Here is a 23,086-nt window from a genome sequence, read left to right as displayed (position 1 = left end):
TATTAGTATTGTATTAGCTAGGTAGCCACTTGTTTTTCGCCTATTGAAATTGAACTTCAGGCTCGACCGGACCGGTTTATGTGTTGTGAAGATAGCCACAATAACGATTATGCACAATAGTGGAATTTGTGGTTTGCCTTCAAAATAAAAGTACCTATTTGAAAGTGATGCAGAAGGTTACAATTGGTGGAATCATGCCATATTTAGACTAGACGATGTTAAACAAGGTTGGAATGTGAAGCAATGAAATGCAGTATCAGTCCTTGGTGTCACACAGAGAACTGTGAAGAGTTTACGGAAATATTTGCGTCGTAGCTCTTATTGTGGGACTTTGACTGCGGGATCATCTCCCCAGTCAGCCTATTGTGCGTATTGACATTCATATTGCACTGTACAGCCTTACCTAACGATTGGGGAACAATGAAATTGTGTATCAGCCTACTCAGAACCCAAGTGTTTTCCCCCAAAGCCCTCAAGAGTTAGCAGGCTCCAAAACATTCGCGTTGTATTTTTTTTCCTCAGGAATAGTGTTCAATATACATAGCAGGTTGACTGGTACAATAAATGTGGCTCAATTCACAGGGGTTTCAGAGTCCCGCAATAAGAGGGGCGGCAGGTTGCCTAGTGGTTAGAATGTCATGCCATATTGGATTTGTAACTGTAAGGTTGCAAGATCGAATCCCCGAGCTGACAGCCCCTGAACACGGCAGTTAACCCTGAATAAGAATATAACTTAACTGACTTGTCTAGTTAAATAAAAAGAAGAGCTACGATGCTGATGTTCTCCTTGTGTCTGACACCCCATGCCATTGATCCACAATCCATAAGGCTGTACAGTGAAATGTGTACGCTCCAATGCAATTCTAATACACCCAGGGTGATTTTAACACATTATTGTCTTCTGTTGAATTTATATAAGAACATTCCAACCTCGTTTAGCATGATCTATTCCAATATGGCATTACCTTTTTTTATCTGACGTGCTTTACTCGCATAAGACATTCGACATGTACTTTTACTCGCATAAAAAGTTGGTTATTGACGTTTATTTATATATATATATATATATATGATTTTAAATTGATTTATTTAGACCGGATAAGGCTTTTGATGCACCCGTAGCTAAGATTCCTCCCACTCCCCTTAGTGAAACGTTTTCCAAGTGAAAGGCCTATTGTGCGACGGAAGTGGGATATCCCTATTCCCTGTCAAATATCGCTCCGCTTTTCTTAAATATCTCTCCGCTATAACCACAAAAACAGCTCATAGCTCGTTGGGAACTAGACTCATTTGTGCGGGGATTAGACTCCTGCAGCTAGTCCATACACTTGTTAGTTACATATAAACTGACAAAAGGGTCCGAGGTTGCCGCATAGTTAAATTAGCACACTAGCTCTCAGGCAGACCACGATAGAGGCCATCGCTTCCGCATAGAATCAAGCATCAAGGTAAGAGATTTCCGAAGGACGACTGTTTGTCAACTTGTCTCAGCTTTTCATGATCATGATTGTATGGTGTTGACAATCTATTATATGTTTAGTTAGCTACATATATTGATAGCTAGCTAGCTAGCTGACCAGTGGATTTTGTTGCTAACTACTATGATTGCATAGGGCAACATGAGATGAACTTCCTAGCTATATAACATTGAATGGCTTTTTTTGTAGACATGATTTGGTTACTATTCACTATAGGTAGACTTAAAAATGCCTGCCCTAAGTATATACCCTTCAATGCTAATTCAATGCCCTAGCTATAATGCAAGCCTTGCATTTATTTACTCTGTCTCACTGACTGCTGTTTGCAATATCAGCACAATCTATCAGGAAAATTGTGATATGCATGTATGGTTTAGCAGTAATTTTTTTTTACCAGCCCTCCCTCTGCTTGTGCCCAGCATGTTGCCATAGTCAAATTGTGCTCACCAAAACATACTGTCAAGTAAAAAATAACTCTCTCTCCTCATAAGGGCCAAGCCCAGGAAAACTGTTGTTACCCCACTGTGGATTCCCTGAATAGTACCAGGGTGGAGGCAGTCGTAGGCAGAGTGGGCGCCACGTGAAGTGTGGTTTCGGCTTCCTCCATGAGTAACAACGCTGGTCAAAGAGCTCCACGGACCCGGGCGGCGAAGGAAGCCCAGGGGGCAGGGGGGACAACGACATGGATCCCTCAGGACCAGAGAATGGACCCATCCTACAGGCCAACTACCACTGCAGGCCCAACCACAACATGCAGTGGTGGAGGGAGTTCCTGTGTCCTGAGTAAGCTGATCCAGCTGCCGGCTCCACCGCTGTCGCGCCACCAGCTGAAGAAGTTGGAGGAGCACAGGTATAGCAGTGCAGGCCACTCCCTTCTGGAGCCCTTCATGCAGCACTACTGGGAGTGGCTAGTGGCGCGTGTGCCGGCATGGATAGCCCCCAACCTCATCACTATCGTGGGCTTGGCCACAAACATCCTCACCACATTGGTGTTGGTGTACTACTGCCCCACTGCCACTGAACAGGTAGGTGCAGGGGCACCGCTGGGAATTCTAGGCCACGGGGGAGAATTTAACGTTGGGGCCCTTTCACACACTGTCTATCACGTGACCCACCCTCCCACTGAGCACCCACATATTAATTATTGAACAGTTATTGCTACTAAGTAATAACCATGGAATAGTAGGTCAATGTTTATTGTCACAGCTGTACGACTAATGTACACTACTGACAGGACATTGAGAAAAGACGAGAGCCTTCAGAATTTCTTGATTGAAAAGTATTGATTGTCAGATATAGCCTACCCATTTGGAGCCAAAGTCTAGATATGATTGTTTTGCCAATGTTTACTGCACTTTTTTCTAGATAAGTATGCTACATAGCCTAATACTATCCACATTGTCTGTATGAGAGAACTGTATTCTAAACCAGTTTACAGTCGCAGTCTTTGATGAACACTGTTGCGGTAAAACACCAGAATGTCACAAACCGGATCTTAAATGTCACTCCCTTGGCTGTGTCTGAAAATGTTACTAGCTGTCAAATCCTCCCTCCATCCTAGTTTCCTCAATTTCTCTCAAAGCTCATTAGAGGAGGAGGTCAAAGGGAGGGACCTTAGATCCTCTACTCCAATGCGATTTCAGAAGAATTTGAAGAAACGAGGCAAGGATTGGACACTAGCTCGTAAAATTTGTCACTAGCTATACCGAACAAAACATAAATGGAACAATTTCAAAGTTCATATAAGGAAGTCAGTCCATTTTTAAATAAATTCATTAGGCCTTTATCTATGGATTTCACATGACTGGTAATACAAATACCCCCCCAAAAATAGGTAGGGGCGTGGATCTGAAAACCAGTCAGTATCTGGTGTGACCACCATTTGCCTCATACAGCACGACATCTCCTTGGCATAGAGTTGATCAGGCTGTTGATTGTGGCCTGTGGAATTCTTTGCCACTCTTCTTCAATGGCTGTGCAAAGATGCTGGATATTGGCAGAAACTGGAACACACTGTTTGTACACGTCGATGGGCGACATGTCTGAGTATGCAGGCCATGGAAGAACTGGGACATTTTCAATTTCCAGGAATATGCATCATGGGGCTGTGCATTATGCTGAAACATGAGGTTATGGTGGCGGATGAATGGCACGACAATGGGCCTCAGGATCTGGTCATGGAATCTCTATGTATTCAAATTGCCATCGTTAAAATGCAATTGTGTTTGTTGTCCGTAGCTTATGCCTGCCCATACCATATCCCCACCACCACCACAGGGCACTTTGTTCACAACGTTGACATCAGCAAACCGCTCGCCTGCACGACGCCATGCACGCCATCTGCCCGGTACAGTTGAAACCGGGAATCATCCGTGAAGAGCACGCTTCTCCAATGTGCCAGTGGCCATGGAAGGTGAGCATTTGCCCACTGAAGTCGGTTTCGACGCCGAACTGCAGTCAGGTCTAACATGGGTTTGAATGAGAAGAATAGGAATACAGTGGTTGCTATGCTATACTAAACAAAACTATAAACTCAACATCTAAAGTGTTGGTCCCATGTTTCATGAGCTGAAATAAAAGATCCCAGAAATGCTCCATAAACAAAAATCTTATTTCTCTCAAATTTTGAGTACAAATTTGTATACATTCCTGTTAGTGATAATTTCTCCTTTGCCAAGATAATCCATCCACCTGACAAGTGTGGCATATCATGGAGCTGATTAAACAGAATGATCATTACACAGGTGCACCTTGTGCTGAGGACAATAAAAGGCCACTCTAAAATGTGCAGTTTTGTCACAACACAATGCCAAAGCTATCTCAAGTTTTGAGGGAGTGTGCAATTGGCATTCTGACTGCAGGAATGTCCACCAGAGCTGTTACCAGAAAATGTAATGTACATTTCTCTACCATACGCCGCTTCCAACGGCATTTTAGAGAATTTGGTAGTACGTCCAACCGGCTTCACAACCGCAGACAATGTGTAACCACACCAGCCCAGGGCCTCCACATCCGCCTCTTTCACCTGCGGGATCATCTGAGACCAGCCATCCAGACAGCTGATGAAACTGAGGAGTATTTCTGTAATAAAGCTCTTTTGTGCGGAAAAACTCATTCTGATTGGCTAGGCCTGCCTCCCCTGTGGGTGGGTCTATGCCCCCACAAGCCCACCCATGGCTGCATCCCGGCCCAATCATGTTAAATCCGTAGATCAGGGCCTCATTTATTTAAATTGTCTGATGTCTTTGAAATTGTTCATTGTTGCGTTTTTTTTAAATATCTTTGTTCAGTATATATGGTCCTGCTCCTTGGTCAATTAAGCTACAACAGCAACTTTAAAAAGTTCAGCCGAGCCTAACTTAAAATTCTCTAAAACCTTTATGAACTATATATATTTTTAAAATTGGCATACATTTTTGCATAAATCACCAACTGTCAAGTGTCAGTTGTGCAGAGGTGAGGACGGAGTCAGGCGCAGGACACAGAACTGAGTAAAACAACGTACTTTACTCTGAAAAATAAATCAGCCAAAATAAATCCACGCAGGGAATAACAAACCCTAACACAAAAGACTAACACAAACCAGGAACAATCACGCACAAAACATAATGAGAACCAGAGGGTTAAATAGGGAAATAATAATAACGTAATGGGAACCAGGTGTGTACAATCAAGACATAACAAATGGAAGGAAACGTGGATCTGTGGCAGCTAGAAAGCCGGTGACGACGACCGCCGAACAAGGAGAGGCACCAACTTCGGCGGAAGTCGTGAGAGTACCCCCCCTCCGACGCGCGGCTCCAGTGGCGCACCGACACCGGCCTCGGGGACGACCCAGAGGACGAGGCACAGGGCGATCTGGGTGGAGACGGTGAAATTCCTGCGATAAGGAAGGGTCCAGTGTGTCCTCCACCGGCACCCAGCATCTCTCCTCCGGATTGTACCCCTCTCACTCCACGAGGTACTGCAGGCCCCTCGCCCGACGCCTTGAGTCCATGATGGCTCGCACAGTATACGCCGGGGATGTCCAGAGGGGGCGGAGGAACCTCCCGCACCTCAGACTGCTGGAGCGGACCAGCCACCACCGGCCTGAGGAGAGACACATAGAACAAGGTGTCAATACGATAATCGGGAAGAAGCTGTAACCTATAACATACCTCGTTCAGTCTCCTCAGGACTTTAAATGGCCCCACAAACCGCAGACCCAGCTTCCGGCAGGGCAGGCGAAGGAGCAAGTTTTGGGTCGAGAGCCAGACCCGATCCCCCGGTGCATACACCAGAGCCTCACTGTGGTAGCGGTTGGCGCTCGCCTTCTGTCGCCTGATGGTCCATTGCAGGCGTACATGGGCAGCGTCCCAGGTTTCCTCCAAGCGCGGAAACTATTCATCCACCGCAGGTGCCTCGATCTGGCTCTGATGCCACGGTGCCAGAACCGGCTGATAACATAGTACACACTGAAACGGAGACAGATTAGTGGAGGAGTGGCGGAGGGAGTTTTGGGCCATCTCTGCCCAGGGGATGAAAGCCGACCACTCCCCCGGCCGGACCTGGCAATAAGACCGCAGAAACCTACCCACATCCTGGTTAACTCTCTCCACCTGCCCATTACTTTCGGGGTGAAACCCTGAGGTCAGGCTGACCGAAACCCCCAGACGTTCCATGAACGCCCTCCAGACCCTTGATGTGAACTGGGGACCCCGATCAGACACTATCCTCTGGCACCCCGTAGTGCCGGAAGACGTGTGTAAACAGGGCCTCCGCAGTCTGTAGGGCCGTAGGGAGACCGGGCAAAGGAATGAGACGGCAGGACTTAGAAAACCGATCCACAACAACCAGAATCGTGGTGTTCCCTTGTGACGGAGGGAGATCCGTCACGAAATCCACCGATAGGTGTGACCACGGCCGTTGTGGAACGGGTGGTGGTTGTAATTTCCCTCTGGGCAGGTGTCTAGGTGCCTTGCACTGGGCGCACACCGAGCAGGAGGAAACATACACCCTCACGTCCTTAGCTAAAGTGGGCCACCAGCACTTCCCACTAAGACAATGCACTGTCCGACCGATGCCAGGATGACCAGAGGAGAGTGAAGTGTGGGCCCAACAGATCAAACGATCACGAACGTTGAACGGAACATACTTACGCCCAACTGGACATTGGGTAGGAGTGGGCTCTGAACATGACGCCCGTTCGATGTCCGCGTCCACCTCCCATACCACTGGTGCCACCAGGCAAGAAGCTGGAATAATGGGAGTGGGATCTGCGGACCACTCCTCTGTGTCATACATCCGGGACAGTGCGTCTGCCTTAACATTCTGGGAACCTGGTCTGGAGAGGGTGAAAGAAAAGCGGGTGAAAAACATGGCCCACCTTGCCTGGTGAGGGGTCAGTCTCCTCCCTGCTCGAATGTACTCCAGATTGCGGTGGTCAGTCCAAATGAGAAAAGGGTGTCTGGCCCCCTCAAGCCAATGTCTCCACGCTTTCAGAGCCTTGACAACAGCCAACAACTCCCGGTCCCCCACATCATAGTTTCTCTCCACCGGGCTGAGCTTCTTCGAAAATAATGCACAGGGGCGGAGCTTTGGTGGCATACCCGAGCGCTGAGACAGCACAGCCCCTATCCCTGCCTCGGACGCGTCCACCTCAACTATGAAAGCTAAGGAGGGATCAGGATGAGCCAGCACGGGAGCCGAGGTAAACAGAGCCTTCAGGTGACCAAAAGCCCTGTCCTCCCCAGCTGACCACTGCAGTCGCACCGGTCCCCCCTTCAGTAGTGAGGTAATGGGAGCCGCTACCTGACCAAAACCCCGGATAAACCTCCGGTAGTAGTTGGCAAACCCTAAAAACTGCTGCACCTCCTTTGCCGTGGATGGAGTTGGCCAATTACGCACAGCGGAAATGCGGTCATTCTCCATCTCTACCCCTGATGTGGAAAGGCGGTACCCTAGGAAGGAGACGAACTGTTGGAAGAACAGACATTTCTCAGCCTTGACGTACAGGTCATGTTCCAACAGTCGACCAAGCACCCTGCGTACCAGGGACACATGCTCGGCGCGTGTAGTGGAATATATATTAGACTCATCTATATACACCACTACACCCTGCCCATACAGTTCCCTGAAAATCTAATCTACAAAGGATCGGAAGACTGATGGAGCATTCATTAATCCGTACGGAATGACGAGGTAATGAGTACGGGTTAATGAATGCTCCATCAGTCTTCCAATCCTGGCCGGACAGATGCCAGGTAGAGCTCCAGCTGAAGTAGGAACCCCTGACACCCGGCAGCCGTCCCATCATACGCCCTCGGGAGCGAGAGCTGAATCCCACCGGATCCTGATGATGGAGAGGCAGACATCACGGTAAGTAGCGGTGGAACCTGAGGAGACGACACAGGGTTCACAGGAAAAACCCCTCTCTCCCATCGGTCCATGGTTTGCAGCACGCGATCCATGGCTGTATCCAGACTCTGCAGCATGGTCGTGTGCTGCTGAACGCGCTCCTCCATTTTAAGCGGAGGGCTGGCTGCACCTGCTGACTCCATGTATATGGTGTGGGATTCTGTCAGTCTATCTAGAAGATAGCGAAGGAATCGGGCGCAGGACACAGGATAGAACTCCAACACACGAAAGACAATCACGCACAAACAGAAAGGGAAACCAGAGGGTTAAATAAGGAACATAATTATGAGATGGGAACCAGGTGTGTAAACAGACAAAACAAAAGGAAAAATGAAACATGGATCGGTGGCAGCTAGAAAGCCGGTGACGTCGACCCCCGAACGCCGACCAAACAAGGAGAGGGAACAACTTCGGTGGAAGTCGTGACAGTATCTGTCACGATCTTCCTCCTCTTCATCTGAAGAGGAGAGGCGAGAAGGATCGGAGGACCAAAATGCGGCGTGGTATGTGTTCATGATGAATGTTTAATTAAAGAAAGAACTGAACACTGAATACAAAAACAATAAACAAATAGACTGTGAAGCTATCATAAGGACTGTGCTGACACAAGCAACTAACATAGACAATCACCCACAAACAAACAGTGCAACCCAGGCCACCTAAGTATGATTCTCAATCAGAGACCACTAATGACACCTTCCTCTGATTGAGAACCATACTAGGCCAAAACATAGAAATCCCCAAATCATAGAAAATCAAACAGACTGCCCACCCCAACTCACACCCTGACCAAGTGACTAAATAATGAATACAAAACAAAGGAAATAAAGGTCAGAACGTGACAGTATCCTAACTTCAAAGTCTTTTAAAATCTTTATAAACTAACAATTTGCATAAACTAACTCTTGAACTGTTAAAGCTAGACTCACCATATTAACTTTCCCATGTTCAGGCTATCCTATCTATCAATCTGAACACAATCGCGCAACTATCAAATTTAATTGGTCACATACACATGGCTAGCAGATAAAAAAATGTATTGTGCTTCTAGTTCCGACAATGTAGTAACATCTAACAAGTAATCTAACAAATTCCCAACAACTTCCTTATACACACAAATGTAAGGGATGAATAAGAATATGTACATATAAATATATGGATGAGCGATGGCCGTGCGGCATAGGCAAGATGGTATAGAACAGTATATTCATACACTGCTCAAAAAAGTAAAGGGAACACTAAAATAACACATCCTAGATCTGAATGAATGAAATATTCTTATTAAATACTTTTTTCTTTACCTAGTTGAATGTGCTGACAACAAAATCACACAAAAATGATCAATGGAGGTCTGGATTTGGAGTCGCACTCAAAAGTAAAGTGGAAAACCACACTACAGGCTGATTCAACTTTGATGTAATGTCCTTAAAACAAGTCAAAATGAGGCTCAGTAGTGTGTGTGGCCTCCACGTGCCTGTATGACCTCCCTACAACGCCAGGGCATGCTCCTGATGAGGTGGCGGATGTTAGGTGGCGGATGTTATTTACGGTGACTAGTGATACCTTTTTTAATAAGTCAATATACTCAAATGTCTGACCAATTTAATGTCTGTTTAACAGGCCTTGAGGTAGAAGCTGTTTTTAAGTCTTTCGGTCCCAGCGTTGATCCACCTGTACTGACCTTGCCTTCTGGATGATAGCGGGGTGAACAGGCAGTGGCTCGGGTGGTTGTTGTCCTTGATGATATTTTTGGCCATGCTGTGACATCGGGTGCTGCAGGTGTCCTGGAGGGCAGGTAGTTTGCCCTCCGGTGATGCATTGTGCAGACCGCACTACCCTCTGGAGAGCCTTGCTGTTTAGGGCGGTGCAGTTGCCGTACCAGGTGGTGACACAGCCCGACAGGATGCTCTCGATTGTGCATCTGTAAAAGTTTGTGTATTTTAGGTGACAAGCCAAATTTCTTCAGCCTCTTGAAGTTGAAGAGGCGCTGTTAACAAGCTATAGTTTTGGCATGTCATTTTTCCAACAATTGTTTAGACAGATTATTTCACTAATACTTCACTGTATCACAATTCCAGTGGGTCAGAAGTTTACATACACTAAGTTGACTGCCTTTAAACAGCTTGGAAAATTCCAGAAAATTATATCATGGCTTTAGAAGCTTTTGATGGGCTAATTGACATAATTTGAGTCAATTGGAGGTGTACCGTACCTGTGGATGTATTTCAAGGCCTACCTTCAAACTCAGTGCCTATTTGCTTGACATCATGTGAAAATCAAAAGAAATCAGCCAAGACTTCAGAAAAAAAAAATGTTGACCTCCACAAGTCTGTTTCATTGTTGGGAGCAATTTCCAAAGGCCTGGAGGTACCAGGTTCATCTGTACGAACAATAGTATGCAAGTATAAACACCATGGGACCACGCAGGCATCACACCGCTCAGGAAGGAGACACGTTCTGTCTCCTAGAGATGAATAAACTTTGGTGCGAAAAGTGCAACTCAATCCCAGAACAACAGCAAAGGACCTTATGAAGATGCTGGAGGATAACGGGTACAAAAGTATCTATATCCACAGTAAAACAAGTCCTTTATCAACATAACCTGAATGGCCACTCAGCAAGTGAGAAGCCACTGCTCCAAAACCGCCATAAAAAAGCCAGACAACGGTTTGCAACTGCACATGGGGACAAAGATCGTGCTTGTTGGAGAAATGTCCTCTGGTCTGATGAAACCAAAATAGAACTGTTTGGCCATAATGACCATCGATATGTTTGGAGGAAAAAGAGGGAGGCTTGCAAGCCAAAGAAACACCATCCCAACTGTGAAGCACAGGGTTGGCAGCAACATGTTGTAGGGGTGCTTTGCTGCAGGAGGGACTGGTGCACTTCACAAAATAGATGGCACCATGATGACGGAAAATTATGTGGATATATTGAAGCAACATCTCAAGTCATCAGTCAGGAAGTAAAAGCTTGGTCGCAAATGGGTCTTCCAAATGGACAATGACCCCAAGCATGTTGTGGCATAATGGCTTAAGGACAACAAAGTCAAGGTATTGGAGTGGCCATCACAAAGCCCACACCTCAATCCTGTAGAAAATATGTGGGCAGACTGAAAAAGTGTGTGCGAGGAAGGAGGCCTACAAACCTGACTCAGTTACACCAGCTTTGTCAGGAGGAATGGGCCAAAATTCACCCAACTTAATGTGGGAAGCTTGTGGAAGGCTACCCAAAATGTTTGACCCAAGTTAAACAATGTAAAGTCAATGCTACCAAATACTTTGAGTGTATGTAATCTTCTGACCCACTGGGAATGCGATGAAATAAATAAAAGCTGCATTAAATAATACTCTACTATTATTCTGACATTTCACATTCTTAAAATAAAGTTATGAGCCTATCTGACCTAAGACAGGGAATTCATACTAGGATTAGAGTTTAGGATTAGGATTGGCTTCCAGTTGAAGCTCGCATCCACTACAAGACCATGGTGCTTGCCTACGGAGCTGTGAGGGGAACGGCACCTCAGTACCTCCAGGCTCTGATCAGGCCCTACACCCAAACAAGGGCACTGCGTTCATCCACCTCTGGCCTGCTCGCCTCCCTACCACTGAGGAAGTACAGTTCCCGCGCAGCCCAGTCAAAACTGTTCGCTGCTCTGGCCCCCCAATGGTGGAACAAACTCCCTCACGACGCCAGGACAGCGGAGTCAATCACCACCTTCCGGAGACACCTGAAACCCCACCTCTTTCAGGAATACCTAGGATAGGATAAAGTAATCCTTCTCACCCCCCCCTTAAAAGATTTAGATGCACTATTGTAAAGTGGCTGTTCCACTGGATGTCTTAAGGTGAACGCACCAATTTGTAAGTCGCTCTGGATAAGAGCGTCTGCTAAATGACTTAAATGTAAATGTAAATGATTAAATGTCAGGAATTGTGAAACTGAGTTTAAATGTATTTGGCTAAGGTGTATGTAAACTTCTGACTTCAACTGTATGTATATGTAATGAATTTCCTCCTCTTCCTTTGAAGAGGAGAGGCAAAACGGATCTGAGGACCAATATGCGTCGTGGTAAGTGTCCATGGTTCTTTTTAATACGTTAAGGTACACATGAACAACTGACTACAAAAAACAAGAAATGTGAAAACTCAAAACAGTCCTATCTGGTGCAAACACAGAGACAGGAACAATCACCCACAAACACACAGTGAAACCCAGGCTACCTAAGTATGATTCTCAATCAGAGACAACTAATGACACCTGCCTCTGATTGAGAACCATACTAGGCCGAAACATAGAAATACTCAAATCATAGAAAAACAAACAGACTGCCCACCCAACTCACGCCCTGACCATACTAACTAATTACAAAACACAGGAAATAAAGGTCAGAACGTGACAGTATAGCTTACCTATCGTATGAATATCCTTTTCTGACTCAAATAGGATTCCCTAAAGATTGATTTGATGTCCAAAATATTTCAAATCAATATTACGTATATTTGAAAATATCTACATTGGTCAATCCTAAATAGATTTTTATTTCCTATTACCAAGTCATTTACGGTTTCTTTGCCTTAAATTGGTCCGCAAGGAAAACGAATCTGTGAATTCTGAAACGCTATCTCTGGTGTGATGAATCACGCTTCACCATCTGGCAGTCCGACAGACAAATCTGGGTTTGGCGGATACCAGGGGAACACTTCCTACCCCAATGCTTAGTGCCAACAGTAAAGTTTGGTGGAGGAGGAATAATGGTGTGGAGATGTTTTTCATGGTTCGAGCTAGAGGTCGACCGATTATTATTTTTCAACGCCGATACCGATTAGTGGAGGACCAAAAAAAGCCGATACTGATTAATCGGCTGATTTAAAAAAAACATATATGTATTTATTTGTAATAATGACAATTACAACAATACTGAATGAACACTTGTTTTAATGTAATATAATACATCAATAAAATAAATGTAGCTTCAAATAAATAATGAAACATGTTCAATTTGGTGTAAATTATGCAAAAAGTGTTGGAGAAGAAAGTGAAAGTGCAATATGTGCCATGTAAGAAAGCTAACGTTTAAGTTCCTTGCTCAGAACATGAGAACATATGAAAGCTGGTGGTTCCTTTTAACATGAGTCTTCAACATTCCCAGGTACGAAGTTTTAGGTTGTAGTTATTATAGGACTATTTCTCTCTATACGATTTGTATTTCATTAACCTTTGACTATTGGATGTTCTTATAGGCACTTTAGTATTGCCAGTATAACAGTATAGCTTCCATCCCTCTCCTTGCCGCTACCTGGGCTCGAACCAGGAACACATCGACAACAGCCACCCTCAAAGCAGCGTTACCCATGCAGAGCAAGGGGAACAACTACTCCAAGTCTCAGTTTATTCTTTCAGGAACCGTTCCGTATTTTATCTAACGGATGGCATCCCTAAGTCTAAATAATGCTGTTACATTGCACAACCTTCAATGTTATGTCATAATTACGTACAATTCTGGCAAATTAGTTTGAAATGAGGAGCCAGGCTGCCCAAACTGTTGCATATACCCTGACTCTGCGTGCAATGAACGTAAGAGAAGTGACACAATTTCACCTGGTTAATATTGCCTGCTAACCTGGATTTCTTTTAGCTAAATATGCAGGTTTAAAAATATATACTTCTGTGTATTGATTTTAAGAAAGTAATTGATGTTTATGGTTAGGTCCACATTGGAGCAACGACAGTCCTTTTTCGCGAATGCGCACCGCATTGATTATATGCAACGCAGGACACGCTAGACAAACTAGTAATATCATCAACCATGTGTAGTTATAACTAGTGATTATGATTGATTGTTTTTTATAAGATAAGTTTAATGCTTGCTAGCAACTTACCTTGGCTTCTTACTGCATTCGCGTAACAGGCAGGCTCCTCGTGAGGCAGGTGGTTAAAGCGTTGGACTAGTTAACCGTAAGGTTGCAAGATTGAATCCCTGAGCTGACAAGGTAAAAATCTGTCGTTCTGCCCCTGAACAAGGTAGTTAACCCACCGTTCCTAGGCTGTCATTGAAAATAAGAATGTGTTCTTAACTGACTTGGCTAGTTAAATAAAGGTGTAAAAAAATAAATGCAAAATCGGCATCTAAAAAAAACGATTTCTGATTGTTATGAAAACTTGAAATCGGCCCTAATTAATCGGCCATTCCGATTTAATCGGCCAACCTCTAGTTCGAGCTAGGCTCCTTAGTTCCAGTGAAGGGAAATCGTAACGCTACAGCATACAATGACATTCTAGACGATTCTGTGCTTCTTACATTGTGGCAACAGTTTGGGGAAAGCCCTTTCCTGTTTCAATATGACAATGCGAGGTCCATACAGAAATGGTTTGTCGAGATCGGTGTGGAAGAAATTGACTGACCTGCACAGAGCCCTGACCTCAACCCCATCGAACACCTTTGGGATGAATTGGAACGCCGACTGCGAGCCAGGCCTAATCGCCCAACATCAGTGCCCGACCTCACTAATGCTCTTGTGGCTGATGTCCCCGCAGCAATGTTCCAACATCTTGTGGAAAGCCTTCCCAGAGAAATGGAGGCTGTTATGGCAGCAAAGGGGCATTAATATAGAGTTGGTCCCGCATGATTTTGGAATGAGATGCTCGACGAGCAGGTGTTCACATACTTTTGATCATGTAGTGTAAATCGTTTTATTGTGAGGCACAGCTGAGTGAGCATAATAATTCATGTTTTTTGTTCTTTCTTTTTTTTACTGGACCGATTGTCTGCATCTGATTGTCAGTCTGAGTGGACGGAGGGAGCAGCTCCCAACATTTTTGTTGTTTTAAAGTGACTTTGAGATTCTGTATGAAAAGCACCATATAAAATGCATCTATTGTTCAGTATACATCACCATGAAGAGAATTGCATTCATAATTATGCATTTCTGTAGAGTACAGATCAGGGACCATGATGTCATTCTGTTACCATGACTCTGTTGCCAGAGGTTAATCCACTTCACTTGCTGTAGTTTTCAAACTCAAGGTGTCATATCATAGCTGACACCCCATTCTTTCTGCAGACAATTTGAATAATATTTCAGAGTAGATATTTAAGATTTTGGAAAACATGGTCACAATAAACAGAGGGAGATTTTAACATCATTCTGTTACCAAACTACATTCTTTGGTTTGAAATGGGTTTTTGTCAAATTTATATTGGAAATGTAAAAAAAGTTGTCTTTGTGTATAGATTGTATGGTTTGTTTTAACTTAGCAATCAATGTTTTTTGTTTGGTATACTTTTACAGTGAAAAATCTGAGTTTCTGCGTCATTTTGTTACTTTGGAATTACCCATATACTGCAAGTTTTGCATTTGACACATTCTTCTAGAATATTAAGATTTATTATGTAGTATAATATGGTGGTATCTATCCCAACAATGGGCTTTGCATAGGCGTTTTGAGAACTCACACACTACTGTAAGCCTCATTTGAAGCAACAAAAACGAAATTGTTCAAACTTAACTTGTGATAACTATACAACAGAACAGATGAACAGGAAGGACATTTACTCTCATGAGTGGTTAAAAATAACTATCTGAACGCCACGTGCCTACTAAACTACCCCTCCAGTCTTTTGATCTGACCCGCTGGGTAATACAGTATCTCAATAACCCAGCACCAAACCAACCATGCTCTTTTTTAAAGAAAACAGCCCAACTAAGTGACATCAAATAGCACCTTGGTTGAACCCATAGCAACCCCACATACTTGTCTTTTCCTATTAGCACTGATTTTGCTGATAGCTGCTTTTTTTTTTTTTAAATGAAAGTGTTTTACTTGCAATAAATGTGATATGTGGTTGTCTTACCAACCTTAGTTGAGTGCATTGGATGTAAGTCACTCTGGATAAGAGCATCTGCTAAATGCCAAATGTAATCATATTACTCAAACATGGAAATGACGTTCATGAAGGCTGAACCCATGCTTTTCTGTGAATGTCGACGAGCACTAGACTAATAATATTATTGTGAAAGTTTCTGATGCCATAGAGATTCCTCATTTATGATGTTGAATGTTTGTGCACTTTCCCTTTCAGGCACCTCTGTGGGCATACCTGTCTTGTGCAGTGGGTCTCTTCATCTACCAATCACTGGACGCCATCGATGGGAAGCAGGCACGGCGCACCAATAACAGCACCCCACTGGGAGAGCTCTTTGACCATGGTTGTGACTCCCTCTCGACAGGTGTGTGTGTGTGTGTGTGTGTGTGTGTGTGCTGGAGCGTGTGTATACAGTCTCAAACATACAGAACACACTCACAGACTACAAAGGACAGTACAAAATGCTCTCAGTCCCCTACAAACACTCGCTCTAAGACGGAGATGTAGACATAACACACTTGCAGACATAAACAACATACACTAACAGTTGAAGTCGGAAGTTAACATACACTTAGGTTGGAGTCATTAAAACTAGTTTTTCAACCACTCCACATTTCTTGTTAACAAACTAGTTTTGGCAAGTCGGTTAGGACATCTACTTTGTGTATGATACAAGTAATTTTTTCCCAACAATTGTTTACATACAGATTTCACTTATAATTCACTTTCACAATTCTAGTGGGTTACATACATTAAGTTGACTGTGCCTTTAAACAGCTTGGAAAACTCCAGAAAATGATGTCATGGCTTTAGAAGTTTCTGATAGCTAATTGACATCATTTGAGTCAATTGGAGTATGTACCTGTGGATGAATTTCAGGGCCTAACTTCAAACTCAGTGCCTCTTTGCTTGACATGGGGAAAATCAAAAGAAATCAACCAAGACCTCAGAAAGAAATTGTAGACCTCCACAAGTCTGGATCATCCGTGGGAGCAATTTCCAAAAGGCCTGAAGGTACCACGTTCATCTGTACAAACAATACAAACTGTACAAACAACAACGCAAGTATAAACACCATGGGACCACGCAGCTGTTATACCACTCAGGAAGGAGACGCATTCTGTCTCCTAGAGATGAACGTACTTTGGTGCGAAAAGTGCAAATCAATCCCAGAACAACAGCAAAGGACCTTGTGAAGATGCTGGAAGAAACAGGTACAAAAGTATGTATATCCACAGTAAAACGAGTCCTATATCGACATAAAATGAAAGGCTGCTCAGCAAGGAAGAAACCACTGCTCCAAAACCGCCATAAAAAAGCCAGACAATGGTTTGCAACTGCACATGGGTACAAAGATCGTACTTTTTGGAGAAATGTCCTCTGGTCTGATGAAACAGAAATAGAACTGTTTGGCCATAATGACCGTCCTTATGTTTGGAGGAAAAGGGGGGAGGCTTGCAAGCTGAAGAACACCATCCCCACCGTGAAGCATGGGGATGGCAGCATCATGTTGTGGGGGTACTTTGTTGCGGGAGGGACTGGTGGACTTCACAAAGTAGATGGCATCATGATGACAGAAAATTATGTGGATATATTGAAGCAACATCTCAAGACATCAGTCAGGAAGTTAAAGCTTGGTCGCAAATGGGTCTTCCAAATAGACAATGACCGACCCCAAGCATACTTCCAAAGTTGTGGCAAAATGGCTTAAGGACAACAAAGTCAAGGTATTGGAGTGGCCATCGCAAAGCCCTGACCTCAATCCCATAAAACATTTGTGGGCAGAACTGAAAAAGCGTGTGCGAGCAAGGAGGCATAAAAACCTGACTCAGTTACACCAGCTCTGTCAGGAGGAATGGGCCAAAATTCACCCAACTTATTGTGGGAAGCTTGTGGAAGGCTACCGGAAACGTTTGATCCAAGTTAAACATTTTAAAGGCAATGTTACCAAATACTAATTGAGTGTATGTAAACTTCTGACCCACTGGGAACGTGACGAAAGAAATAAAAGCTTAAATAAATAATTCGCTCTACTATTATTCTGACATTTCACATTCTTAAAATAAAGTGGTGATCCTAACTGACCTAAGACAGGGAATTTTTACTAGCTTTAAATGTCAGGAATTGTGGAAAAACTGAGTTTAAATGTATTTTGCTAAGGTGTATGTAAACTTCCGACTTCAACTGTACGTTCATAAACGGAATGATTTCCATTAGGGCTGTCCCCGGAAAAAAAAATTATAGACCGAAAGTCATCTGGTCTTTTGACCAAATGTTTGCTCAATTTTTAAATGTGTATTTTTCCATTATATAGATTTAATGTGCAATGAGCTAGTTTGATGCTTTAAACTTACGGTTTGATGTCTCGAGGGCACCAGAGATCTATATAACCAGAAGAAAAAAACCTTAACCTAACCCAACCATTCTCCTCCAGCTGGCTTTCACAGGTTCTGCCATTTCTCTCCTGAAGTTGCTGTTAATAGGCTACACGAGGAGTCAAACTTTCTCATGTGGAATGACCATTTATCTTACAATTTCTACCAATCTGCATGCCCTTTTATAGTTTTCATATGCACATTTTCATGAAACAGTTTCATTTCATTCATAATAATGTCTTCATATCTCATATCTCATTGTCGTGGTTAATACAAATTATATCCAAATCTAAAAGAAAATTACACAAACGTAAAAAGTAACTTATTGCCAACTATGTAAAAATAGTCTACATAAAGCCAACAAATAAAAACAATGCAGCTTGCAGGTAGAACATTTCCAGATTAAAAAATATATAAATATCCTATAAATCACATTGGCTACACATGGCTTGTCTACATTGAGCTTGAAACATTGTATCAACTTGGATCTGGCCCAAAGCTTGTGCTAGCAAACTTGCAACATTGTATAGAATATTCTGTGCCCTCAGTTTCCTGCACCTGTGAGCTCAGGACAGACACAGCTGTATGCTATTTGCGCAAGGGATAAGAAGCAGTGCTTGACTTGAACAGGAGCTCACCGGAGCTGACTACCGCCACCTCAAATGTTCTCCTGCTTGAGCTCCTGTTCCTCTTATATAATATTAGCTCAAAAGTATTGTGGAGCTCCTGCACCTACATATAAACAGTACCAACACCCAAAATGAGGACCGGAACGTATTTCAGTCCAAGTCGAGCACTGATAAGAAGCCTATTTTATGACGTATCCACTGTATCGGAGCATGACATTTCCCCCTTTCATTTTCCCTTTCACGCTGAGTGGTTATTGAAAGTGAGAGAGCTGGAAAGATTTTTCAATTACATTGAGGAGCTATTGGAATGTATGTAAAAACAGACTTTGTTTGCTTGAAGAAAACAACATTACTTTGAGATGCTCCACGGGTCATTAGTGGTGGTGCGTCAAGCCAATCAGAAATACTATCAGATCCCCAAATGGGCACATTTACAACGTCCTTACTCAACATCGACAGGAGCGCTCAAAACAAAAGACAATGACTAAATTTGACAGAACTCGTAAACGGAATTAAATAAACCACAACTTTTTTTTCTCAAAGTGTAGCATAGGTTGTGCGCTCTGCAAACAATGTATCCACTCTGACAATGAGAACAGGAAGACTGGAATAATATTGAATGCATTAAAATAAATGACCGTAACCAAAGTAACAAACATTGTAGATCAGAAAGGATAGGAATTGATGGTAAATGTACTACTGGTGAAATGTAATGGGAAATTGATATACGCTAACAATCAAACGCAAACAATTCACAAGATGAAGTTATGACACAATGAATGTGCACAAATTGGTGGGAGAGAGCGCATTCTGGAGAGAAGAGCATTGTGCATCTGGGTGAATGGTCAATCCGCCGTCTGCGTTGTCCATACAACATTTCCCGGCGATATGGCCTCAGCAGAAGTCAGGGCATTCATACTTCTTGCGCTTTGCGGAGCAATGCAGAGATGTTGTCAAGGAAGTGAGTTTGTGTCCAAACGTTTGACTGGTAGTGTGTGTGTGTGGAATATAGTAAAAAATGAAGAAAAACCCTAGAATAAGTAGGTGTTATATATTACATTACATACTACCGGTCAAAAGTTTTAGAACACCTACTCATTCAAAGGTTTTTCTTTATTTTACTATTTTCTACATTGTTGAATAATAGTGAAGACATCAAAACTATGAAATAACGCACATGGAATCATGTAGTAACCAAAAACGTGTTAAACAAAATATTCTTTAAATAGCCACCCTTTGCCTTGATGACAGCTTTGCATGCTCTTGGTATTCTCTCAACCAGCTTCACCTGGAATGCTTTTCCAATAGTCTTGAAGGAGTTCCCACATATGCTGAGCACTTGTTGGTTTGGGATAAGTCGGACCGCAGAAGCAGCCATCTCAATTTGGTTGAGATCGGGGGATTGTGGAGGCCAGTTCATCTGATGCAGCACTCCATCACTCTCCTTCTTGGTAAAATAGCCCTTACACCGCCTGATGGTGTGTTGGGTTTTCATTGTCCTGTTGAAAAACAAATGATAGTGTGACAAAGCACAAACCAGATGGGATGGCCTATTGCTGCAAAATGTTATGGTAGCTATGCTGGTTAAGTGTGCCTTGAATTCTAAATAAATCACAGACCGTGTCACCAGCAAAGCACCCCCACCCCATCACACCTCCTCCTCCATGCTTTACGGTTGGAAACAAACATGCGGAGATCATCTGTTCACCCACACCACGTCTCACAAAGACACGGCGGTTGGAACCAAAAATCTACAATTTGGACTCCAAACCAAATGACACATTTCCACCGGTATAATGTCCATTGCTCATGTTTCTTGGCCCAAGTAAATATCTTCTTCTTATTGGTGTCCTTTAGTACCCTTTTCGTGGCAGCAATTCGACCACGAAGGACTTATTCACGCAGTCACCTCTGAATAGTTGATGTTAAGATGTGTATTACTTTTATTTGCGCTGAATGTGTCTGTTAGCATTTATTTGGGCTGCAATTTCTGAGGCTGGTAACTAATGAACTTATCCTCTGCAGCAGATATAACTCTAGGTCTTCCATTCCTGTGGCAGTCTTCATGAGAGCCAGTTTCATCGTAGCGCTTAATGGTTTTTGTGACTGCACTTGGAGAAACTATCAAAGTCCTTGAAATGTTCTGTATTGACTGACCTTGTCTTAAAGTAATGATGGACTCATTTCTCATTGCTTATTTGAGCTGTTCTTGCAATAATATGGACTTGGTCTTTTACCACATAGGGCTATCTTCTGTATACCCCTCTACCTTGTCACAACACACACTAAGAAGGAAAGAAATTACACAAATTAACTTTTAAGAAGGCACACCTGTTAATTGAAATGCATTCCAGGTGTCTACCTCATGAAGCTGGTTGAGATAATGCCAAGAGTGTGCAAAGCTGTAATCAAGGGAAAGGGTGGCTATTTTAAGAATATCAAATATAAAATATATTTTGATTTAACTTTTTGGTTACTACATGATTCCATATGTTATTTCATAGTTTTGATGTCTTCACTATTATTCTACAATGTAGAAATTAGTACAAATAAATTAACTCTTGAATGAGTAGGTGTTCTAAAACTTTTGACCGTGTGTGTGTATAATTTGTTCCTGCTCGACGAAAACAATCTCAGTCGACCAACAGCCTAACGACCAAACAATTGACCAGTATACTAATTGGGGTAAAAATCATCCTTCTCCATGACCACTATCTTTGTGTACCGTCTTCTTAAAGCTAATGAATCATTCCTGTCTGAACTATCTGAACTACTTACTATTGCTGTCCCACTTACCCGCTAGAACTCCCGTCAGTGGCCACACCTCAGACTCAGCTGTGGTTACACAGGCTGTCCCCCAGGGCTCTGTGCTGGGTCCCTTACTATTCATAATTTACATCCTCCCCTTTGGTTAGATCCTGCATCACTTCAACCTTGACTTCCACTGCTATGCTGATGACACACAGATCTACCTCGGCACAAAATCCCTCAACCCACCTCTGACCCATATTATTGATTCTTGCCTCTCTGCAATAAAAACATGGATACAACAAAACTCCCTCAAGCCCAGTGATAAAACAGAACTCCTTTTCATAGGCACCAAACCCACCCTTACCAAAGTTGGCACCCTCACCATTGACGACACCACTGTCTTTCCCACAAACTCATAATACTGGAATCCACCCTCTCCTTTGAGCACCACATAAAACAGACGGTCAAATCCTCATTCTTCCACCTCCACAACATTGCCAGATTAATGTCCTATCTCTCCTGTCCTCTCCGCTGAAACCCTCATACATGCATTCATCTCTTCCAGTCTTAACTATTGCAACTCACTACTCTCCGGCATCAACTCAACTCCCGCCATAAGCTCCAAATAGTTCAAAACTCTGCAGCCCGACTTCTCACCCACACCGTGGGTCCTGTGCAGCACATCAGCCTTGTAATCCGTGAACTCCACTGTCTCCCTGTCTCCCAACGCATTGATTGCAAGATACTCCTTCTAACCTACAAAGCCTTTCACCACCTTACCCCCCCTCCCACCCCACCTCTGTTAAGTTCTCCTTTTTCAGAGTAAATAACTCATGGACACTAGAGAAGCTTAACCAAGTTTAATTCTTCCCAAAGGGTTGTTACAGCTGTAATTCAGGCAAAACATGTTCTCACCATATATACTCCACTTTAGACACCCCTCCATCTCTCCAATCCTTACATCTTATGGTTCGACAGGAAGAGAGTAACAGGATAATAAAACCATTATTTCTCCCTTCCAAGGGATCTGACCTGACCTCCTGATCTCAACCCCTCCTTCACCTAATCCACAGATGTCCTATCGTATCACCTATCGCACTCCCGTGACCCTCTCCCTCTCTCCCAGCACATTCCACAGCCACTCTGTCTTTCTACAGATCTCACTCCTTTATATACAATGTGTCTGATCTGTCATGTCTTTAATATCTCAATGTTAAAAGTTTACCCAGAATCCAACACCTCTCAGACCTTCTCCCCTGCAACCCACACATGCATTTCACCTTGTCCTCAGGTCGAAGCTCCAGAGCTTCGGCGAGTCCATCACCATTTTTCAGTCCCTCCTAAAGCCCCACCACATACAAGCAAAGTATATTGAGCACCACCTAACCCAAACCCTCACCCTATCCATTAACCTAAAACATGTTCGTATCTTACCCTATCTGGGTTTGTATACAAACCCCTACCCTCCCCATACACTGTTACATCACACTCTTTCCCTTCCTTGAGCCCACCCCTCTCTTTGTTTTTGTTTAGTCTGATGTTTTGACTACTGTTTATTTGTTGTTTAATTTCTACAATTGTAAAGTG

At 43.4% G+C, this 23,086-nt stretch overlaps 1 protein-coding gene across 1 annotated transcript in view; it reads left to right on the top strand.

Moving 5' to 3' along the window:
* The first annotated feature begins 1,152 nt into the window (after positions 1 to 1,152).
* The window catches only part of LOC115102592 (choline/ethanolaminephosphotransferase 1-like), a 31,154-nt gene continuing 9,220 nt past the window's right edge, over positions 1,153 to 23,086 (top strand). The window contains exons 1-3 of the mRNA XM_029622698.2: positions 1,153 to 1,448; positions 1,970 to 2,503; positions 15,961 to 16,108. Coding sequence (XP_029478558.1) covers positions 2,084 to 2,503; positions 15,961 to 16,108 — 568 coding nt within the window. The 5' untranslated portion in view covers positions 1,153 to 1,448; positions 1,970 to 2,083. The remainder of the gene's footprint in view (positions 1,449 to 1,969; positions 2,504 to 15,960; positions 16,109 to 23,086) is intronic.

Source organism: Oncorhynchus nerka, linkage group LG20 (genome assembly GCF_034236695.1).
Source record: "Oncorhynchus nerka isolate Pitt River linkage group LG20, Oner_Uvic_2.0, whole genome shotgun sequence".
In the NCBI taxonomy this organism is placed as follows: Eukaryota; Metazoa; Chordata; class Actinopteri; order Salmoniformes; family Salmonidae; genus Oncorhynchus; species Oncorhynchus nerka.
This window is presented reverse-complemented; position numbering and strand designations above follow the sequence as displayed.